Below are 21,142 nucleotides of genomic sequence, written 5' to 3'. Positions count from 1 at the left end.
TTTTATGTTAATGTATTACTTATTGCCAACAAAAAGCTGTCATAAATAATAGGAGAGTGTAGAGTATTTTATTATTTTTATTAACTCTTTAGCCTTTAATTTTACTAAAGACGGTTTGGGCTAAGTTTTCACTATACTCTAGAATACTATGCAGTGTCCTTTAAAAATAGTATTCTTCTTCTTCTTTTCCAGTCACTATCCAACCAAACACTTCTTTCTAACATGCCTATTCATATGCATATCTTCTAAATTTTCCTGGGTATTTAAATATTTTGATTGCTACAAAAACATGTCCAAACTGTCAAAATCACATGCTTTCGGATGGTGCAGAGCTTCTTACCTGCACTTCTCAAGTTAGGGTCCAGTCCTGGCATCTCTTTGTTGGCTTCAGGGCTTACACTGTAGATGGATGCTCCTGCTTCACTGACGATACTGAGAAGAAAGAACATGGAAACATCGTTTCCCAAACTTTTTGTCTGGTCAAAGAAAGTAAATGAATGAGATTACGTAAGAAAAAAAGGTGCAGGGCAAAGTGCTCTTTACGTCTCAGTGATACCTATCGCATTTAATTTTTCATTAACAGAACGTGATTAAGCAATGTGTGTTTTCTTCACAGAGGAAATACACAGATTTAAATCCATAATAAATTCATTCAGTTGCTTTCTATGATTTGTAATGGGATAGTTTATAGAAGAACACAACAAATCCTCCCCATGATGCCAACTTCAAATTTACAGAATATACTTAGATTGTCTTGTGTTTCTAATCCCCTATGGACTGACATGTATGACTCCCATCTGAAGTAGTCAATGTGAAGCATTTTGGAAAGCACACAGACATGGTATTCACAGATTATATTTGAACAGACACAAAACCACTGCCATAAGCATCGCCATTATTATTACCTGTGTGCAAATGTTTGTCTTCATGCATTTATGTCTTGGACAAGGGGTTTTAGTTTTCATGATTACTTAAAGAAATCCATCAAAAGGTTAAGAAACACCACCACAGGATAAGAATATTCTATCACCAGCCATGGAAAATTAGGTTTCAAACACAAATCAACAGTCTAACAAAGATTTTTTGTTTTTTCGTTTTCTCTGAAAAAAACAGAGTACCCACTAATTGTAACCTGGACCTATTATTAAGAAAAAAGAATATTAAAAAAAAAAAAAATCTCTCTACAAATTTATTTTTTATTATTGCCAGAAGCCTCCAAAATTACCACTATTTAAGCAAAGGGAACTTAAATGGTAAATAAAAATTCCAATTAACTGTGGCCTTCAGCAGTTGGGTACCTGAGAATTTGCTGGGTGATTCACTGTCTCTTGGAAGTTATAATTCTCAATAGACTAAGGGAAACTGTTGCAAAGAAAAATACTCAGATAATAAATATTCCTCCAAATACCATACTGCCACTTCTCTTAAACAGAGGAATACAAAACAGATGTGACACACTGCACCCAAAGATTTTAGATTAACATTATTAAATCAATACAAAATGCAGTAAATTTCATATGCTTTAGTTATTAGATAGAACGGATCCAATAAAGAGTTCAGTACTAAGCACAGATCAGAATGTTTAAATAATCTAAATGAACAGAAAAACCTCAACACTGATTACTTCAATATAAAACATATAAGGATCTAAGAAGTATATGTGGCAAGAATTAAATGAAACAAATCAAGCTGGGAGTGGTGATGATTTTTTCCAGGAGAAGTTGCTAAGAACAAAAGTTATAATGTCTCCTCCCCCCTTTTTTCATTCCTTTTTTGGAGTTCAAGGATAGACATTCAGTAGAAAGTATGCTAGTTTTTATAAGCCACTTTCTGTTTATTGGGAAACTGTTTAAAAATTATTCAAATCATCTCTAATGTATTTTGAGGAAAGCAAAAATAAACTTAGAAAAAATTCAGATATCTAATGATTTAATAAGTTTTATATTTCACAAAACAAATTTCTCTCAGGTGTAAACAAATTAGGTTCATAATCTTAGCAATCTGATTATTTTATTTATTTTACCATAAAGCAGACAAGACTCTGAGCAGAGTTTACAATTTAGGGGGAATTTAACTGACACATTTGTAACTGACTTAAGGTTTTGAGATTATTACATACTCTGAGGCCCCTTTCAAATTGCTATTTTAGACAAACACCTAAATAGATAAATATGGTATCTCAAACTTTAAATATATGAAAGTATATTTCAGAAGCTACCATTGGACTTACATTTTACCAGATCTGTGTTAATGTGCTAATTCTCTAGAATTACACTGGTACTTTTTAAAATATTTAATCTATTTCAGCACTATTCTAGGGTCTTTCTAGGTCTTTTTATTAACAACCAACAAAAAATACAAGCGAAACACTCATAACCTAAAAATCAAGTGAAACGCCCACAATATAGTTGCATTTACATTTAAATTCATTAAATTTGTTTTACAAAAACTTATGTAAATAATGCCAATTTTTGTTATTTCAAGTAAAATTCAATGATGTTGCATAAATCTGATCATTTATCAATTTATTTTTAAAAACCGTATGTTTAAACTACAGAATTAGTATTTCCACTCAGTTTATAAGCCTATTCTACCAAGACGGATTGTATGTGGATGAATCTTTTAGAACTAGGTTTGCAAGTAGTTTTCTTATGGTAACTATTTATTCTGACAGTCAGAGAATAGCAATTTCTTTTCCTAAATTGAGATGGGGCGGATTCTTTTCATGAGACAGGAAAACTAGCTGTTTGTTTTTTTAAGTTATTGGGCTAATAGTTTTTACATTCACTTACGAAGTTACATGACGCCTCTGTATGAGTCTCCTTGAGACCCTCTCCCCATTTCCCAAATATGAAAATAGTTTTTTCTTATTTTAAAATAAATTACACTCTGCCTTATTTTAACAGAATTTAATTCAAAGGTAATCCCCTTAAATAAAAACACAGTAAATATCAAAATTCAGCAGGATATATTGCTTAAACTAATAAAAACCTGATGTATTTTTAATTCTTCACCAAAGTATACTAGAATTCCTTAAGCTTTATCAAGATCTAGCAGCTTTCTCTTCTTCATTCCTTCTTCCCATCAAAAAATATGTACTAAGTAACTACTATGCTAAATGCATAGCTCATTTCACTAAAGTTTTAAAAATAATTTATCTAAAAACCATTCTTCCAAGTTTTCAGACTGAGAAACACTCAAGAAGAGATGGTAAATGACCTCCGTTTCTCATCAAGTAATAGAAAGTGCTAAAAAAGTTAACCAACACAGATTTAAATTCTTTGCCTATGAGATAAGTGATTCTAAAGTACGAAAGGAAAGGATAGGTGTTTGTATTTTAGGGATAGGAAACAAAACCAAAAGCCAAACCACCATAAGTAAAAGGTATTCTAGAATTTAATGTTTAAAGGATAAGGCTTATTTCTAAGAAACTATCAAAGCAAATTTAAATTCCTTTACTTAGGGACAAATTATCATTTCAAGGAATCTCAAATGAGCAATATTTAGTCTTTTTAAACACTAAAGTAACACTAGTGATGAAAAGGATGTAGGGAAACAAGCAAAATCATATACTGTTAAAGATGTTTAAAATGTAGAACTCGTTTGGATCATAGTTTGAAAATACAGATCAAAAGTCATGAAATATACATTCTTTAAAACATACATTTTTAAGAATTCATATGAGAGAAATTTAAAAATAGACAAAAAAATTAAAAAGTGCTATTCATCATAGCACAAATCTGACTGAAAGAAACTGAAAACCAAAATGCCTACCCTTAAAGCGTCCATTAAATGGAAAACTATACAGTCATTAGAGTTATTATTGTAAAATATTAAGTGAAAAAACTAGTTACGAAACTATGATATGAGACCAACTTTGATACTTTTAAAATATCGGTAAATACAAAAGAAAAAATAGGTAGGTTATGCAATATAATGTTAATAGTACTTAAATGAGTTATTCCCTTAATTGCATTCTTGTTTACTTAAGTTTTTCTTCAATAACCATGTAGTATTTATTTGTAAACAGAAAAAGTTTAAAATGACAATTGTTAATTGGCTAGGAAATCTGATATCATATAATGGCCAACATGTTTTTTTGAACTAAACTTTCTTTTAAAGTTATTTTGAACTTAAATGTGGGTAAATGTATCATTTGGTAGTCATAACTTCCAAACATGGCTTCTAGATCTCAAACAATAACATTTTATGGTATTGTTATACATAAAAGAAAGGTAGCAGCAGAAAAGTCAAGAGTAAGTTCTCAATTTGTACACACAGGTCAGGTAAGAAGCAAATGCATGATGAAACATTTTACAAGAAAGTATATATTATATATCCTCACATTCCAAATCGTCGCCCTTGGCCTTTGAATCTATACCCCAAGTTATTCTTCATGATCACCAAGGCACAATCAGTTCACTATTCGTAACATAAAAGATATGAAACAGTAGTATACCAGGAAAGTAGTGTATGTGAAAAAAACACTAAAGGCAAAATGTGGTGACACAGAAAAAGAGAGAAAATACACCACCGAAAGATTTCAATGGCAACAAAGCATTTCACCTTCAGGTACGTAACGCTAGCACCATCTGGTGGAAGACCAATTAGAAGCAATTCTCCAATTACCAGTTTTCTGTTTCTTGCTTTTTAAAAATTCTAAGCTATCTTTCAAAAGATAAGCATTTCCAAAGAGAAAAAGTCTAGCATGATTCAGTAATCACACAGATGACCCACGACAAGCCTGCAAGAATTTAAAATGTCAACCAACAGAGGGTGAGTGTACACCCAGGTGGACAACCTAACACATCCACAGAGCACTATTCCAACAGTACAGAATTCCCTTGGCTACCTTTCGCTTCAGTTCCTCATACTATATCAGAGGAAAATAAGTCTTTCTAGTCACAAAAGGAAAAAAAAAGGGCAGAAGCGAATTAGCAACCAATTAAAAAAAACCTTAATTTGGAGTTAGGGGTTCCTCAAAGCACTGGCTGCCAATGCCTCTCCTTCTGTGCCACATGCGTAAACATGACAATAGTATTCAACCTGAGAATCTGATTCTGCAATTTAGCATTCATAGGTCTATGCGCAGTGATGCTAAGCAGCTACAATGTACCACAGTGTGTCAAAACACTACACTTATATCACTTTTACTGCTCTCAGTGGGTCATTCAATGATAGAGATGACAACATCATTGGTACCTTCAAATGCCGTCATAGGGGAAAGCAAATCAACTAACTGAAGGACAAAGATGGATAGCTTGTCTTCTATTTGCAGGCTGAGTCCCTCCACTGAGGTAGAAGCAATTTCTGACAAAGACTGGAACCAGCAGAAATTGTTAGTCTACACTACCCTTCACAGTAAGCATCCCTTTTATTCTTTCTCCTTTACCTTCACCTTCCTGCTTTCCTTTAGGAAAAAAAAAAAATCCCTCCTTTATTTCTTTTTCTTCCCATCTACATTTGAGACCAACATGAAGTCGTCACAAGTACTGCACGATACCAGGAAGGGAGGGCAACAGAAAAACAGCCATAGGAGCAAGTGCAGGCTCAGTGCGTAAGTGGTGTTAGCCTAGAGGCAAAAGGACGCAGGCCCCACTGACTCCAGGGGAGGAAAAACAGCCTTGGACAGAGGGACACTAACCGTGGGAGGTGTTGTTTGCAGCAGTACTGTAAACATTCCACGTTCACTACTAAGAAGACACAAAAACGAAGAGGTCAGGGAGCAAATACTGACCTGATTTTATCATTAAAATGTCTTTTGGTCGACATCTTGAAATGTATGGATTTAAAGAACATGATGTCAAGCCTCCTGCCATCCCCCCACACACTGAAAAGCATGTTTCTCCTGATTCTTCCAGTTAACTCCAACTTGTCAATTTTTCACACACTCAATTTGTATTTACATATAAGAGATTACCTGTGTCCATTTATTCTTTTTTAAATGCAGTTCTATTCAGATATAAACCTGAGTTACAGAGAAATGCATAGTTTTCTTACAACAGAAAAGGTTTGCTTCATTTAGTTTTTTCTACCCCTCTGATGTTATTATATTTTCTAGCTTAAATACATCTATGGGAGCTTATCTAGTAATAAATATGAGGAATTCAGATTGCTATGTCACAGACTTTTCAGAATGAAACTTATTGCAAAAATGTTTTATTCCTGTATTATTCATCTAATAATAGAAGGATCAGAATTACCAATTTAGAGGTTACAATCTTCTAACATTTTACTAATACGTGCTCAATACAATACTAATTATTAATAGCCTTAAGAAAAAGCAACAATAAAGAAAAGCAAAGGGAGGGAAATAATGATTAGTAAAATAATAATTAAAAAGAGACAGAAGCTGAGATACACTTTTCCAGCAGCTAATATCCCAGTATTTTCTACCCACAGTATAATAGTTTTGGAAATAACAATGGTTTGTGGTACATTCACTAATATTCTTCTAAATATTGCTGTTGACAACCTCTGTGAACTCCACCAATAAATGACGTACATTTATCAGCTTTCATACAGTTACCTACTCCTCCTCTTCTCCCTTCTCTCACATTTGTTTTTTCCCCGACCTCCACCCAAGCTCTAACTTTCTCTGAACTCATACCTCTGCAGAAGGCATTATCCCACAGTGAAGGGAGACCCTATCTGCAAATTTCATCTAATACATTCACCAACCAGCAGCCTCCAGCTTGGATGGCCAAGCCCTTTTCTGGAGCAGCCTTACCCTTTAGAATTTCTTTTGACTATTCAGATCATGCTGGGGTGGGGTGGGGGGAGAACAACCTTGAAAGTGCCCGTATTTCACAACTACTCTAAATCTGCCGCTTTCTAATCATGGTTTTATAAGTACACTGAACAGATGGGGGAGAGACTGAGTTGCTCAGTTCAGCCGGCTGCTCCATTTACTTTGTTATCTATAGTCAGATCTTTACTTTTTTGGGATCACTACACATTTCTGGCTCTGCTATATTACACTATGTAAATATTTAGGATAAATAAATCCTTTCAAGGATCTAAACTTCCACTGTCGTTATGGCAAATGAAGCTGTTTATGCTGTGTTTGTTAAGTAACAGCAAGCCTAAAAGAACCCAGGAATTTACTAACATATGTGGTACACAAACATCACAATCAGAAAGCTTCTCATGGGGACATATCAAAAACATGAAAGGCCAGTTTATTTTTACTCCCACTGCCCTATAATTTTCTTTAACGCTACAACAACAGTCCTTAATTCAAACCTTTCCTACAGTTACAGAAACAAGGTCGTGTACATAAACTCTACCAAAACCTACCCACATCATCACTTAACTTTCCTCGATTCTAGAGCAGTGGTTCTCAAACTTGATCCTGGAGGTTGTTAAAACACAGACTGAGGGGCCCACCCCTTGGTTCTGTTTCACTGCGGCTGAGATTAGAATTTGCATTTCCAGTAAGTTCCCCGGTGACGCTGAGGCTGCTGGTCCAGGACAGTAAGTACACTTTACGGTTTGGTTGAGGTGTAATTTACATTTCACAAAATTCACCAATCTTAAGTGTAATTCAATGACTTAGTCAATGATGGTTAACCATCACCAAAATCCAATTTCAGGACATTTTCATCCTAAAAGGATTCTTTGTGCCCATTTGCAGTCATCATTCCCACCTTTAGCCCCGGGAGGTCACTAATTTACTTTGTCTGTACATTGCATATGAATGGAATCATAAAATATGTGGTCTTTTCTGTCCAGCTTCTTCGCTTAGCATGCTTTTGAGATTTGTCCACGTTAGTAACTTCCTATTTCCGTTGAATAGTATTCCATTGTTCTAGATACACCGCATGTTGTTTATTCATTTACCAGGTGACAGACTTTTGGGATGGTCCCAGTTTTCTGGTATTATGAATAATGCTGTAATAAACATTCATTATAATTCTTTGTGTGGACATAACATTTCATTTCTCTTGGAGAGATTCTCAGGAGGGGAAATGCCCGGTTGTAAATGATTTTTTAAGCAACTGTAGGTGCAATGAATGAGGGCTCCAGTTTGTTCCTTTTCTTGACAATACTTCTTACTGTCTATTTTTTCACTATTCTAGTGGTTATGAAACGGTATCTACTTGTAGCTTAATTTACATTTTTTTAATCACTGATGATGCTGAGCATTTACTCAATGTATTTGTTGGCCTTCCCTAATCTTCTTTAGTGAAATATTTACTCAAATCTTTTGACCATTTTTAACTGGCTTTTTTGTCTCCTTGTTATTGAGTAATAAGTGTTCTTCATGTATTCTAAATACAAGTCCTTTATCAGATACATGATTTGCAAATATTTTCTCCCAATTTTTGGCTTGTATTTTCATTTTCTGAATGGTTTTTTGAAATACAGAATTTAAAATTTTGATGAAGTCTGGGACTATACCTTGAGAACCACTGTTCTAAGGCCTCAAAAAAAAATTTACACACACAGATATGTGTGTGTGTATCCTTGAAAAATGTGACAGCTTCCTGGTTTCCATCTGCATAAGCCATATGTTAATATGTAAGTATCACTCACAGCATCTGCTTTTTCTTTTGTTTTGTTTTAGCAAAGCCTATCATAATTATCATCTTAAATATAGCTACCCATTTTAGGAGGAAAAGAGAACTTGCGACTGGCTTTAACATATTATAGGATGAATACATTAGCTTCAGAGGGCCTGAACTATCACCTGGGAACACTGAATGGCATGCTGGCAGTAAAGAGCATGGACTGCTGAGACAGCATTTTCAGAAGCACTGGTCAGTCTTATGGCTTTGACACCACACTTAGAGCTAAGAAATATGTTCACCTTAAAAACTAAGGGAATAAAAATAAATGGCCCAACATGGTAGAGATTACAGAAAAAAGCATAGTACCTGAAAGATACAACTGATTTATTTTGATATTTTTGTTAGTCTCTTCACCTCATGGCCTTTTAAAATGACTCATATACCAGTGCAGCCCCTTCTCTGTTGAAAAGTTATTGTACCTTGAATTAAGAGGAGCCAAAGATGGCAGCTAAAATTCACATCTTGTCTAGGACTATAACTTACAAATGCATGAAACATACTTCAAGAATACATAAAATATGCTTGATTCAGGCAGAAGGAGCAGTATGAAGATTATTCATTCCCAAGGTGAAATCCAAAATACTACATACATGTTTACTCCTTGAAGATTATCGATGTCAGAAAAGCTAATCATAAGATAAGGCAACTTACATGAACACTGTATCTATAATCCTGACCAGAAACACATATTCTGTGATTCTATGGAAAAACTATAACAATAGGAAGGATCTAGTTAAAACATGAAGAAAATCCACCTAAATTTGCAACAAGAATCCTTCTTGACAAGCCAAGTCGACCTAGGACACACAGCAAGAAGGTTTATTTACTAAAGAGCTTCCAGGCTTCCACTGCCAAATGTTTTCAAATATTTATGTTCCAATTCATGGATCCTGTTGATTACATAAAAGCCATTAGTCCTCATTGCCTTCCAATTTCTTGAGATGCATTTTATATTTCTACTTGTCTTCCTAAGCTACACTACAAAGAAGAAGCCAATACTCATCTTCCCTTTTCCACTGACCCACTTAAAGCCACTTAAGGAAGCAGCAGCTAGCCAAAGAGGTGTCAGAGGACACGTGAATCAGTCTCTCAACACAGTCTGGCTCCCAGTAAAGAAACTTACAGTGCATCTCATCCATCCTCCACATTTTCTGCAATTCAAAATAACATTTTTGCAATTCAAAACATCTTTCCCAAATGGTGATACCAAATGAGGCTATCACCATTTTTGTGGTATTACTGAACTTGAGATCCAAGATAAAAATGAAAAACAGAAGAGTTTACTCAATAGCATACAACCAATTGTAATTTAGTAGTAAGACTGAAAGTGAATAAGGAAAATAATAATAGTTTTTTTAAACCTTCTTTTACACCAGAGTGCAAGTCCCTTCCTCTATCAGTTAGATACAGTTACTGGGAAGAACAAACTCACCAGGTTACCACTTCTCCTGTCCTTTATTTACTAATCAGTCCTCTGGTCCTAGAACAGTAAAATGACTCAATGGAAAAAAGGGAGGAAGCAGCAAGGACCGCAGACAGAAGGTCTTACTCCTGACCATGTACGGTTTGACAGTCATCAGTTTGTGCATCTGCAAGGCAATATGATCATAACAGAAGCCCATCTTCAAAACGCTGCAGTTTCCCAGTGAGGTTCTTAATAACAATGAGGAGTAAGAGTAACTCCTCCCTACAACCCTCACCATTTATCCAGTGAAATGCAAAACAAAACACAACAAAACAAAAAAATCACTAAAAGGTTTGCTTATACAAACAGCAAATTAATACCACACTAAATACCAAGGAGAATAAGAACACATTAAACAAACACGTCCGAATCTTCTGTACGAAACCTGTGTGGCTCTCTCAAAACTAACAGAACTGGACCACGCCGGCAATTCATCCATGTATGAACAAACGCCCTCAGCCTACTCCAGAGAAAGTGAAGACTGATCAGTTATACCTGTCTTCATCTTGTCTGAAAATCTTGACATTTTTCATCAAGTAAAGGTTCCGAATGGCAGGAGTCAGAAGGCCTTAGCCTCACACGTGGTGCTAGAAGGCAGGAAAGGCAGCAGCCGCATGTGGTCATGTCAGAAGCACAGAGGAACTGCCTAGAGAGCACATACTGAAAAGAGCAAAACTCACCCTCACTTAAATCAATCTAGTGCCAGATGCCAATATAAGAACAAAGCTGTGGTGCCAAGGATTTGCCACCCAGAAAAACATTCAGCTCAAGGCTCTCACAAAAGGGACAATAGCTGAGTGCAACGGCACCTGTCCATGTCCTATCTGTCTGAGATTTGGTCAAGCTAGCTCCTATGCAGAAAGATGGCCATAGAATGCTCTGCTTAATCTGTAAGTGGAAAGTAAATCATACGAATCTCCTGCATTTGCATAATCCTTACAGCTTTCTGAAAGTGCTTTAAGATCTACCAAATTAAACTAACTTTCTCTAAGGAAGTTAAGATCGTAAGTACCCTCTTCATTTTATCTGTGGGGTAAAAGAGAACCAGAGTGAAATAAAATTAGACCGAGAGCATCTGAAACCAAGACTTAAAAAGAAAACACTGGCCTCTGGACTGTTAAGCCAAACTTCTTTCTATTTGGATACCTACCCTCTGCCCACTCTTCTCCTTGCAATCACCTTTTCACAGGTTTTCCCCTTTAATAAGAAAGACTTACAGCCTTTCGAAAGTTGTGAAGGTCAATCAATAAGCATTTTTGTCCTTGAGGTTAATAACATGATGGTCTACTTTGTTTTTCCTCAGATCTGAGTCTAAGAAACAATAAAGATTTCTGAGAAATACTAAAAGCAGGAGATGCTGGAGAGGCATAAAAGCAAGTCATTTGGTAAGGGAGAAGCATTCACTATATCAAGTCATCTGGTTAGATACACCAGAAACTAAAACTAGGATTTACTCAGATGAAGAATACATAGTTGATGATATAACTCATACAAGGAAAAGAAAATTCAGTGTGATTTAGGTTTTTATACTTTATTGGAAGGTGATCACTGGGCCAAAAATGGATACTTCAAAACACCGAATTTCCACCCATATCTCAAAAGATCAAACACAAACAAGAGCCAGGATTTCACCTGGATTCAAATTAGCAATATTTTAAAATAATATATTGTCAATGCGAGGATCTTTGGAAGTATCTAGAACAAGTATAATGTTCTAATTCTCTCACAAATAAATTTTTTCTCTACAACATTTTTATTCCCTGTGGCTACCCCACTGAAATTCATTTATTAGCCATACAGTTGTGTCCATTTTCATACTAAGACAATTCACTGCAGTCTGTATTATCTTGTCTTGCCTTCTAAGCAACCAGCAAGTACTAAACTTAAACTCTGTGCAAATGCTCAAATAACTTCTCAGCTTCGTATTTTCAGATCTTATTTTAAGACTGATTAACATATACAGCATAGAAATGATAAAAGTAAATACCAATTAACACAGACCCACCACATTCATATAAGGACTAAGTAATCTCACACATATACTCTAGTTTGAAAATCAAATGTACTCAATAAAATTAAAATAAATATTAAATGAAAGTCAAATTTTCTAAATTAATTTCTTCTTTACCATTTAGTCTGCAGGCTTCCATTTCTGTAAAACAAGTTATCCTGATATTATTTTCCACCTCTATTAGCTTTTTACCTACACACTTTGCTAACTTGATTCCACACTTCCCAGCATCTCATGGTTTTCTGCCTTACCCTTGAAAAAACAGAGGGATTTATTTATTTTTTTAAAACATGGATAAAAACCAATCTGTGTTCAGGTTTGGAGTACAGCAAGGATGAGTGTTAGTTAGTAAAAACAAAGTGTGATGTTGTTGTCAAAGAACGTTTGTTGCTCAAAATCATGCAAGTGGTAAATAGACACATGAAATGGACAAGCTTTGTTTGCACTGGGACTGGATTTGGTACATATTTCAACTGCAATACAAGCAGAACTAGTACAAGTCAGATAGGGTTATCACATAATTTTCAATGTCACTGTAAAGAGCCATCCGTTTTTTCACTTCACAACAAAGAAAGAATAAACTAGGGTACTTAAATGTTTTTATTTTATTTTATTATTTTTTGATTAGTTTCAGAAGGGTACTTAAATGTTATTTGGCCAATGAAACTCACTGAAACTTCTCTGATTAAGCCAAAACACAAAAGACTGTGTTTATTAAAGTCACTGTACATTGTCTAAAACTTAAAAATAAATCCGTATGTAGTCAATTCTCCCTTCAGAGCGCTAAAATCTTTTAATATCTCTTGGTATCCCCGGCAATTTTAAATCTTAACTGTTGGGCCTTATTTTTTGCCAAATGTATTTTATCTCAACAATCTTAAAGCTAAAACAAAATCATAAGCAGGAGGGAAAAGGACCTTAAAACTAACAAGTGAGTAAACACAACCTCCTTGTCTAATCTTACCTACAAATAATGACATCTCCCCCATCCCTTCATAAGAAAGTTTCCTGCCCCAAATTGTTAAATTCCTGGTCAGTAGACATTTACATAATTTAAAAAACACAATATAGTATACAGAAAGTTAGAGGGTTGTTCAGATATTTAGTCTCACTGTAATTTAAAGGTATATACTCTTGAAAATTAAAAACAAATATAAAAATAACACAAATTAAAAGAATGCTAAAGTTGTGTTCTTGAGATTCCCAAAGGTAGAAAGGAAAAGTAAGTTATAGCTGTCACTTAATATGTATTTACCACCATGTGTAAAGAAAATCTGCGATATAATCTGATCCTGAAGAATTTAAACTACAGACTTCCTGATTCCCCAGTGCTGGCAATCACCTCCAACAGTAACTCTGCACAATGGCTGAAAGAACTTTTAAAATTATTTTATTTCCCCTAAGTTGGTTTTAAGTATGAAGTCTCCATTCCAAAGTAAATTGTTTTTAAAAAAACTTTAATTTACTTAAGTGTGTTTTTCCAGGACCCATCAGCTCCAAGGCATGTAGTTGTTTCAATCTAGTTGTAGAGGGCGCAGCTCACAGTGGCCCATGTGGGGATCAAATTGGAAACCTTGCTGTTAACAGCACCACGCTCTAACCAACTGAGCTAACTGGCCACCCACGCCCCCAAAGTAAATTTTAAATGACTTGATGTTCTGAAAATATATTTTATATCAAAGGACTCCAATGAATTTTTCTTGTTAATTTCAAGCTCTCTAACTCAAATTTAGGACAATTATCAATAAAATTACTATCTCTGAAGCAATATTAATGGAGCACATCACACACTTGGAATAATAGTCTAACATTATTTTCATTTGAAATTCCAACATTATTTTCATTTGAAACTAAAACAACAAAAACCAAAAGATGTTAGAATTCATACCTAACTGTACATACTTTTATGTAATTTTAATTTTTTTATTCTTAGAAGAAAATTGAGTAGTGGTGTTTCTTCTTTATGAGCAATTATAAACAGTGAATTGCTAAGTGTAATAAACAAATGATTTTACTAAACATTTATATAAAATGATTCAAATCATAAGTATTCATGAAATGAATTATTTATAATTACAGGGTTTTATACACAGTAATATGAGAGATATTAACCTTTTCCCCATATTTAAATGGGAGAGAAAAAGAAAGATGAGAGAAAGGAAGGAAGGCAAGGGAAGCAGATGGGTAAATGTTTTCAGGAGAGAGAGCAAGAGTGAACACACAAGCACACACATACATACATGACTGGCACATCCATTAAAATCTTTTTTTCACTAAAATATTTTTCACCAAAATATGTAGGATACAAACTAACAACGGTTGTAAAGAAGTAACAGAATGTAATCAATCGACCTTAAGTAGTCTACTTCTCCAAACCTTCTACCCACCCTAATCTCAGGTGGACATTCTGCTAGTAAAATGAACGTCTTTTCTTCACCTGGAATAAATCACTAGCATCATGAGCAAATTTGAGAGTATCCATTTCTAATCTTATCTAGTGGTTAAAAAACAAAACCTGATTTATTAGAAACACACGCGCACACACAAAGAAGATACTAAAAATCACTTTTCTTTCAACCTAGAAATCAGGCTTCTGTCAGCAGATATTTTTCAAACACCCATTTCAGCTTTAATTTGGTCCTTTAAATATTCTCCAATATACTTGGTGAAACACCGATTTCTAAGACAGCTTTTTTCAGAAATAACTCAGCATGCATGGTGTGTGTGTGTGTGTGTGTGTACACTCTGTATTTGTTTCAAGTTTTAACTTCATTTAAAAATGTAAATTTTCCATTATCAGAGATACATAACAGCACAAAAAATAACCTGTATCTGAAATTAGTCTATCCTACCATTTTCAAATGCCAGGGGTACTTTTAAAGTAAATAATACTTCTGAGTTAGATGATGTAGACTGCAATATAATTAAAGAACAGAGAGACATAAAATTTACACATTTTATCTAAATCTATGGTCCTTATAGAAAGCTATGTTTTACTGCATTAGCCCCCACATCTTAATATCTATAGAAAAAAGTCTTTCAACTGTGTAAGAGCATTTTAGGTGAAGCTCCTATGAAAACACCTGCCAAGAAGCTTGAACTATCACATTAAATGGATCACAGGGTTTACAAAGTGCTGCAGACGTTCAAAGGCATTCCCTGCACTGAGTATCACAATCATAGCAAGAGAAGACTTCACTTCAGGCACATGTCTAAGTCATTTCCCTGAATTGTTTCTTGTCAAATTAAAATGTCAAAAATTATTCTATCAAATTCTGTCCCTAAGGAATCTAGCTCAACCCAAAGAGCAGCTACCAATTAGCAAAGTCGGGCCTTTTAATGGGGGAAATTTTTTCTTTTCCTATTGATATCTGAAATTAGCAGGATCCAAAAAGAAAAGTTTCATCTCAGGTTAGTTTAAGTGCTATTGATAGCTATAATCACATGCAGGCTGCGATTCCTTTTGAAAGGCTTTTCAAATGAACAAATACAAAGAAAAAAGAGAAACACAAGTGTTTTCATAGTGAATGACTGCCTAGGATTACAGAGTTATAAAAAGCCAAGGTTAGAGATCCAGATATCCATGAGTATTGTGAACTAACAAACCACAGTCAAATGAAATCCTTGCTCACTCTTTTGACAAGGTCAGGGCACCCATCCCTTAGCACAATAACCGACTGAATTTCAGGTTGTAGAAGATACTTCAGAAAAATCCACCACAAATTATTTAATGTTTCTTATTGCCTTGGATGAGCAAATAAAATCCTCTAAAAAAACCACACACAGTAATTTCCTGTTCACTCTGTTGTTTTCCAAAGGCTGCATAGCACTCAGACGGTCTTGTAGAAGTGTTCCCTCATTAGCAAGCAGCGTAAGTGCAGAGATGTAACAAATGTTCTTTGGCAGCCAATCATGATACATCTTTTCCAACTGAAAGTCCAGGTGAATTTATATAGTACAACATTTGTAATTTACCCACAGGAGTGAGCGTCATGCTCATCTACTGGAAAGAGCTAGTGATCGTCCAGGACCTTCCCCTAAAAAGATCTAAAACTTGTATTCAAAGGACAGAAATACTGGCAACAGGACAAACAAGCTCACAGACTAAGACTGATTACATGAGGCATATACTTAAGTTACCTAGGCTTACAGTTTGGCAAAAATCATTATATTATTAATACCTGTGGCTACTAAAGTAATCAAAAGGGTCGATTTCAACTGTGGCAAGGGACAACGTTCAAAACCAAAATTCCATGGTATAGATACTCCCATGTGTATTTTCCTTCTGCGCTTTTTACAAAAAGCCTCTTTGATATGAATTATCAAACATTTCCCAATGTTGCTTCTTTTTAAAGTCTCCATTCCCAGACACTAAGTTTCTTGGCTTTGTGGCTCAAACGATGACAAACAGATCATTTCCTTTTCTCTCCACTTACCTCATCATCAGTAAGACTGCTAGGATCCAGTTATGTTAAGAATTATTTTCAACCGCCACCTTCAATTACAAATGTTTGACATGATCACAGACTTCCAATGTTAATCCCCTTTCAAGTTGAAATACCCACACAAGGGTCCTTTGAGACACACAGCATGGCTATTTGCTTTGCCTTCCCCTACTAAGAGGCTAAATACTACACTTGAATCCCTTCTCTCCTCCCCCATTACTATCATCTATCTCTTATGCAAAGCAGCATGCGGGCCCACATACTTTTGTCAAGACTTGAGTCTTGACAAAGGGGTTTTCATAGTTAAAACATTGTTTTTTTAAGTATGCTTCTAAATCTGAAGACTGTTTAAAGGAAGGAAAGAATATTTTCATGTAATTGATTCTCATTTCTACCTACAGACTACACTGCCTTAGTTTACATACATTTGCATGACCTGAGCATATTTAATTTCCAGAATCCTATTGCTAACCACAATTCCGGACTTAGAAGCTTTCAGCCTGGTTTATTCATAGAAAATACCCATCACTTAACCCAATGTAAAGAAACCCTGAATTTATATAGGATAATTCTACCAACATACTAAATTATACTTATCTGTTAAAGGGATATTTTAAAATTTCAAAGCATAACACAATCTTCTGGCACACCAAATTCAGGCATTTATACCAAGAGTATAGATCAAAGTCTCTACTATTTCCAAGTGACAACCAGCTTCTGCTTTGAACAAAAAGATGAAGATTCTGCTTTATGTGTAGCTGAATTCGTGAAAATCTGCTCTTAACCAGAATTTTCATGAGTCAAATTCCACTCTAAATGCATTTTGAATGCAACAAGAGAGCTCACTAGCTATAGGAGCTATAAAATTTTTACAGTGCAAAGAATTTATTGGTAAAGCAACTGACCACCCCTTCCGTTGAGCTTTTAACTTGTGATTTTGTGTTTAGAATTTGCATAAGTGAGTAATACTTTTCTTTAATCCTACACCACACCTATGTTAATGATGGAAACGGACTTCCATGTTCTACTGTTCGAGAAAAGAAAGGTCTGTCCCCCTTAAACTACACCTAGTTTATGCTCCCCAGGGAAATGGAAAGAGGTAAAAACCCCATGCTTAGAAGGACCAAGCTAACCACTCACAAATTATCCTTGGAGCACACACCCTCAGCTAACAAAAGGCAAAATCTGAAAGTGAAGGGAATCAGGATATGTCACCCCAAAATCTGACACTTTGACAGAATGATTATTCTAAGCTGGACTAATCTGAGAAGTGACAGGTAACAGAAAGAACTCTCTGACCTCCCCCTTGCTCCCTGAAGCAAACCGTAGTCATTCATGTGAGGTGCCTCCCCGTAGCTGGAAGAAAAAAAACGCCTTATCTTTGAAGGTGGATGGATGGCCAAGAGGAATCCAAATGCACAGGCCTTGCTACGTTTGCCCTGTTTACTACCTTTAGCTCATACCCTTTTTGTTCCCTATTGTGGTTTTCCACAACTTTACACTCTTCATCAAACCTAGTACAAAAACTCTCAGGCTTAACTGTTTCTTTGTGTCCTCATTTCTATATGCATGCTCTCATGTCACATAAAACTTATATTAAATAAATTTGTACGCTTTTCTGTTTAATTTTCTGGCCCAGCCATGGACCTTAAAAGCATCAAGGATAAGTTTTTCCTCCCCTACAAAACCAAGAAATCAAGCTCTACCTTCAAACTCTTTCCTTCTTCGTCATACCACTATTTTTTTCTGCAACATTTAACCCACTGCTCCAGTGAGGTCATATCCACAGGACAGCACCAGAAGCGGTGGAAAGATCTTCTCTTTTTTCCTCCATACTCTTCATCATATAAAACTATGTTAGGCCAAAGGGAGCCCCTCAGTTATTATTTCCTGTCATCTGTTGAGAGTTCAGGCTCAGAAACCATCTGGATACTGATGAGAATACATCACTACACTCATATGCAGTCTAGTTTCATAGTAAGGGCTAGTTTACTGCCTGCAAGCTTTACTCCTCCAGAATGCTCCCTTAAAAAAATAACTGAGCAGTTCATGAAATAATTAATTTCAACTTAGCATTGAAACAAATTTAGTTTATGGTGAATTGAAGATGGAAAAATTTTTAAAAAGGTGTTGCATTCCACTACCTCAATAACTATTTGAAAGAGTTTTAGGGCCCACAAAGAACAAAATCTGGCTGGCCTGATCACTGAAACTCAGGTCCTTTTTGGAACATGAGGAGTTGGACTAGATCTTTGAGGGTACTCTGCCTCCAATACTGTATTATGTATAATTTAGGGGAATTCCTCAATGCTAAAAAAACAGATGAACATGAATTAACATGAATATAAAAAGTCTTGTTCAGAAGATTTTTGCTATTGTCTCCACAATCTTCTAGTGAACAATCAAAGGTAAAAGGTAAATTCAAGAGTGTTGAAGATAGGCATTTATTCCCTTAAGTTAAACTTTCTGGAAAAACCTGCCACATTTAAACAACACAGAGGTGAAAAAGCATGTCTGCTGGATCAAATACCCTGGATTTGAGTCCCCATTCCACTGAGTCTTTAATCCGTATCAGATCAGCCTGCAGTTCAGTCTCCTCACCTGTAAATGCAACCAAGGGGTTACTGTGACACATAAATAAGAAAAAGTGTAAAGGTACTTGAGAAGCAGTAGTAAATCCGTGGGATATTATTACAAAAAAGTCTGAATTAAGTAATTCACTAAAGTCTACTTTTATTAAATTATGAGATGTGCACTATGATTTAAGTTAGAAATATTACATACTATAATACAAAGTAATTCACTATAAAATAAAAATACTTCCTAAATAAAACTCCTAAAGTCAATATGTGAAGGCACGGTTCCTGATTTTTGACTGAAGTAACCACTTTCTGTCTTTTTTTTTTTTTTTTTTTATAAAGGGGCAAACTATTTGAAATTCTTACTAAGAGTCATTACCCGGTTTCTGAAATCACCTTCTACAAAGCAGTGACCTACTGACAGTGCAAATAAGCAGGGATAATTTGGTGTGGTGAGGTAGCATCTTGGATAACCAGCAGTACTAAATAACACAAATATAATTTCACAAGTAATGGGTATGAACCTCAACAAAAAAACAAAATGTGAGAAATAAAATGTATCTAGCCAACTCACCTATGAAAGAAAAGGAAAAAAGATTACTATCACACAGCATTTCTAACAGTGCAAAAATATCATTCAGAAACACATCCCAACACAGATAACGACAACATAGTTTATCTAGCTTTCAAGCTAAAATTAGGCAGAAAAACAGTTTCCTTACATAATCTATGACTGAATGAAAACAAATACATATAACACTTTGGGACCCTTCTCAGCAAGAAATAAATGGAATGGAGGGTTGTTGGAATTGTCTGAGACCTCTGGCTCCATCGTTGTAGAAATCAATGAACAGTCTGAATCAAGGTTGCCAGAAGAAATATCTACTTTCTTCACAGTCTCTCTGGAATCAATGCTTTTCAAAGTGTTCCAATTCTCATTTAAACCACTTTTAAAATTATTAACAACTTCCTTATACCTTCAAATTCTATAGTACAAATAATTGTCAAAGCATTTCCAACCAAAAACTCCAAGTCTGTCTTAGATTATGAATAGCTATGAGAGACTATATTGTTTATCAAATATCCTCATTCAGTCCTTTTATCACTGGATGTGACTCTTAATTTTAAATGGAATTTCTCTATCTCATGAGAGATCATACCACTGAGCAATATGACTTAGATATCTGGAGTCTGACAGTGCTTTAAGCTCAAGGACAGCAAATTCAGTGAGAACCTGGGAACGAGAGAGTAGATGAAATTATATCCTGCTGGACATAAGTGTGAAACCACTTCAGAATGAAAGGAGACCTGTTAGTTACTGGGTGTTAGCTCTCATAGGATCAGATACTGTCGTAGCAACGTATGTATTAATTTCTTTAATTTTCAAAATAACCTTGTTATCCCATGTAACAGCTGAGGAAACTGAGGTACGGAAATTAGGTCATTTGCTGAAGTTTATACAACTAGTAAGTGGCAGAATTTCAATATGAACACAGATAGTCTGACTTAAGAGTCCATATTCGTAGCCACTACTTTGAGCTATGTACTATATTTACCACAGTACAGACCGGTATTATTACTCTCCTTTTACTAATTAGAAAACTGGAGCTCACAGAGATTAAGAAACTTGCCCAAAGACAGATAGCTGGCAAGGAGCCAAGCTGATGTTCAAACTCAGGACTGTATGACTCTAAAGTCCACGCTCTTACACTTAGCACTACATGTACCGCCTAGGAAAGAGGCAGTGACTCCATCACCACCACACCTCACCAATCATTGTAATACTTATTTCTCTACCTCTGGCTCTTATATGCAGTACTGACTCTTCAAAGAATCTATTGCATGAATATTTAAGTAAATACTCACACCTCCCAACTTACATGAGATTATTTTGAGCAGAATGAATGACAGAACAATATTGTACAGTAATTTCCAAACTAGGCTAGCAGTACTTGTGAACTCTGTTGTTTGTGAGTGGAGTGGGAAAGGGAAGAACTGAGGGACTGGCTGAGGCCTCTAGGCCCCAGGTCAACCCTCTCATTACCTTAATCCATAGCACCTTGTTTAGA

At 35.3% G+C, this 21,142-nt stretch overlaps 1 protein-coding gene across 2 annotated transcripts in view; it reads right to left on the bottom strand.

Moving 5' to 3' along the window:
* SRBD1 (S1 RNA binding domain 1) overlaps positions 1 to 21,142 on the bottom strand; it is a 177,264-nt gene that overhangs the window by 79,864 nt on the left and 76,258 nt on the right. For both annotated transcript variants that reach the window (XM_019748647.3, XM_019748648.3), the window contains exon 15: positions 341 to 432. In XM_019748647.3, the coding sequence (XP_019604206.3) occupies positions 341 to 432 (92 nt within the window). The remainder of the gene's footprint in view (positions 1 to 340; positions 433 to 21,142) is intronic.

Source organism: Rhinolophus sinicus, chromosome 2 (genome assembly GCF_057876585.1).
Source record: "Rhinolophus sinicus isolate RSI-liver-muscle chromosome 2, RSI-T2T, whole genome shotgun sequence".
Lineage (NCBI taxonomy): Eukaryota > Metazoa > Chordata > Mammalia > Chiroptera > Rhinolophidae > Rhinolophus > Rhinolophus sinicus.
This window is presented reverse-complemented; position numbering and strand designations above follow the sequence as displayed.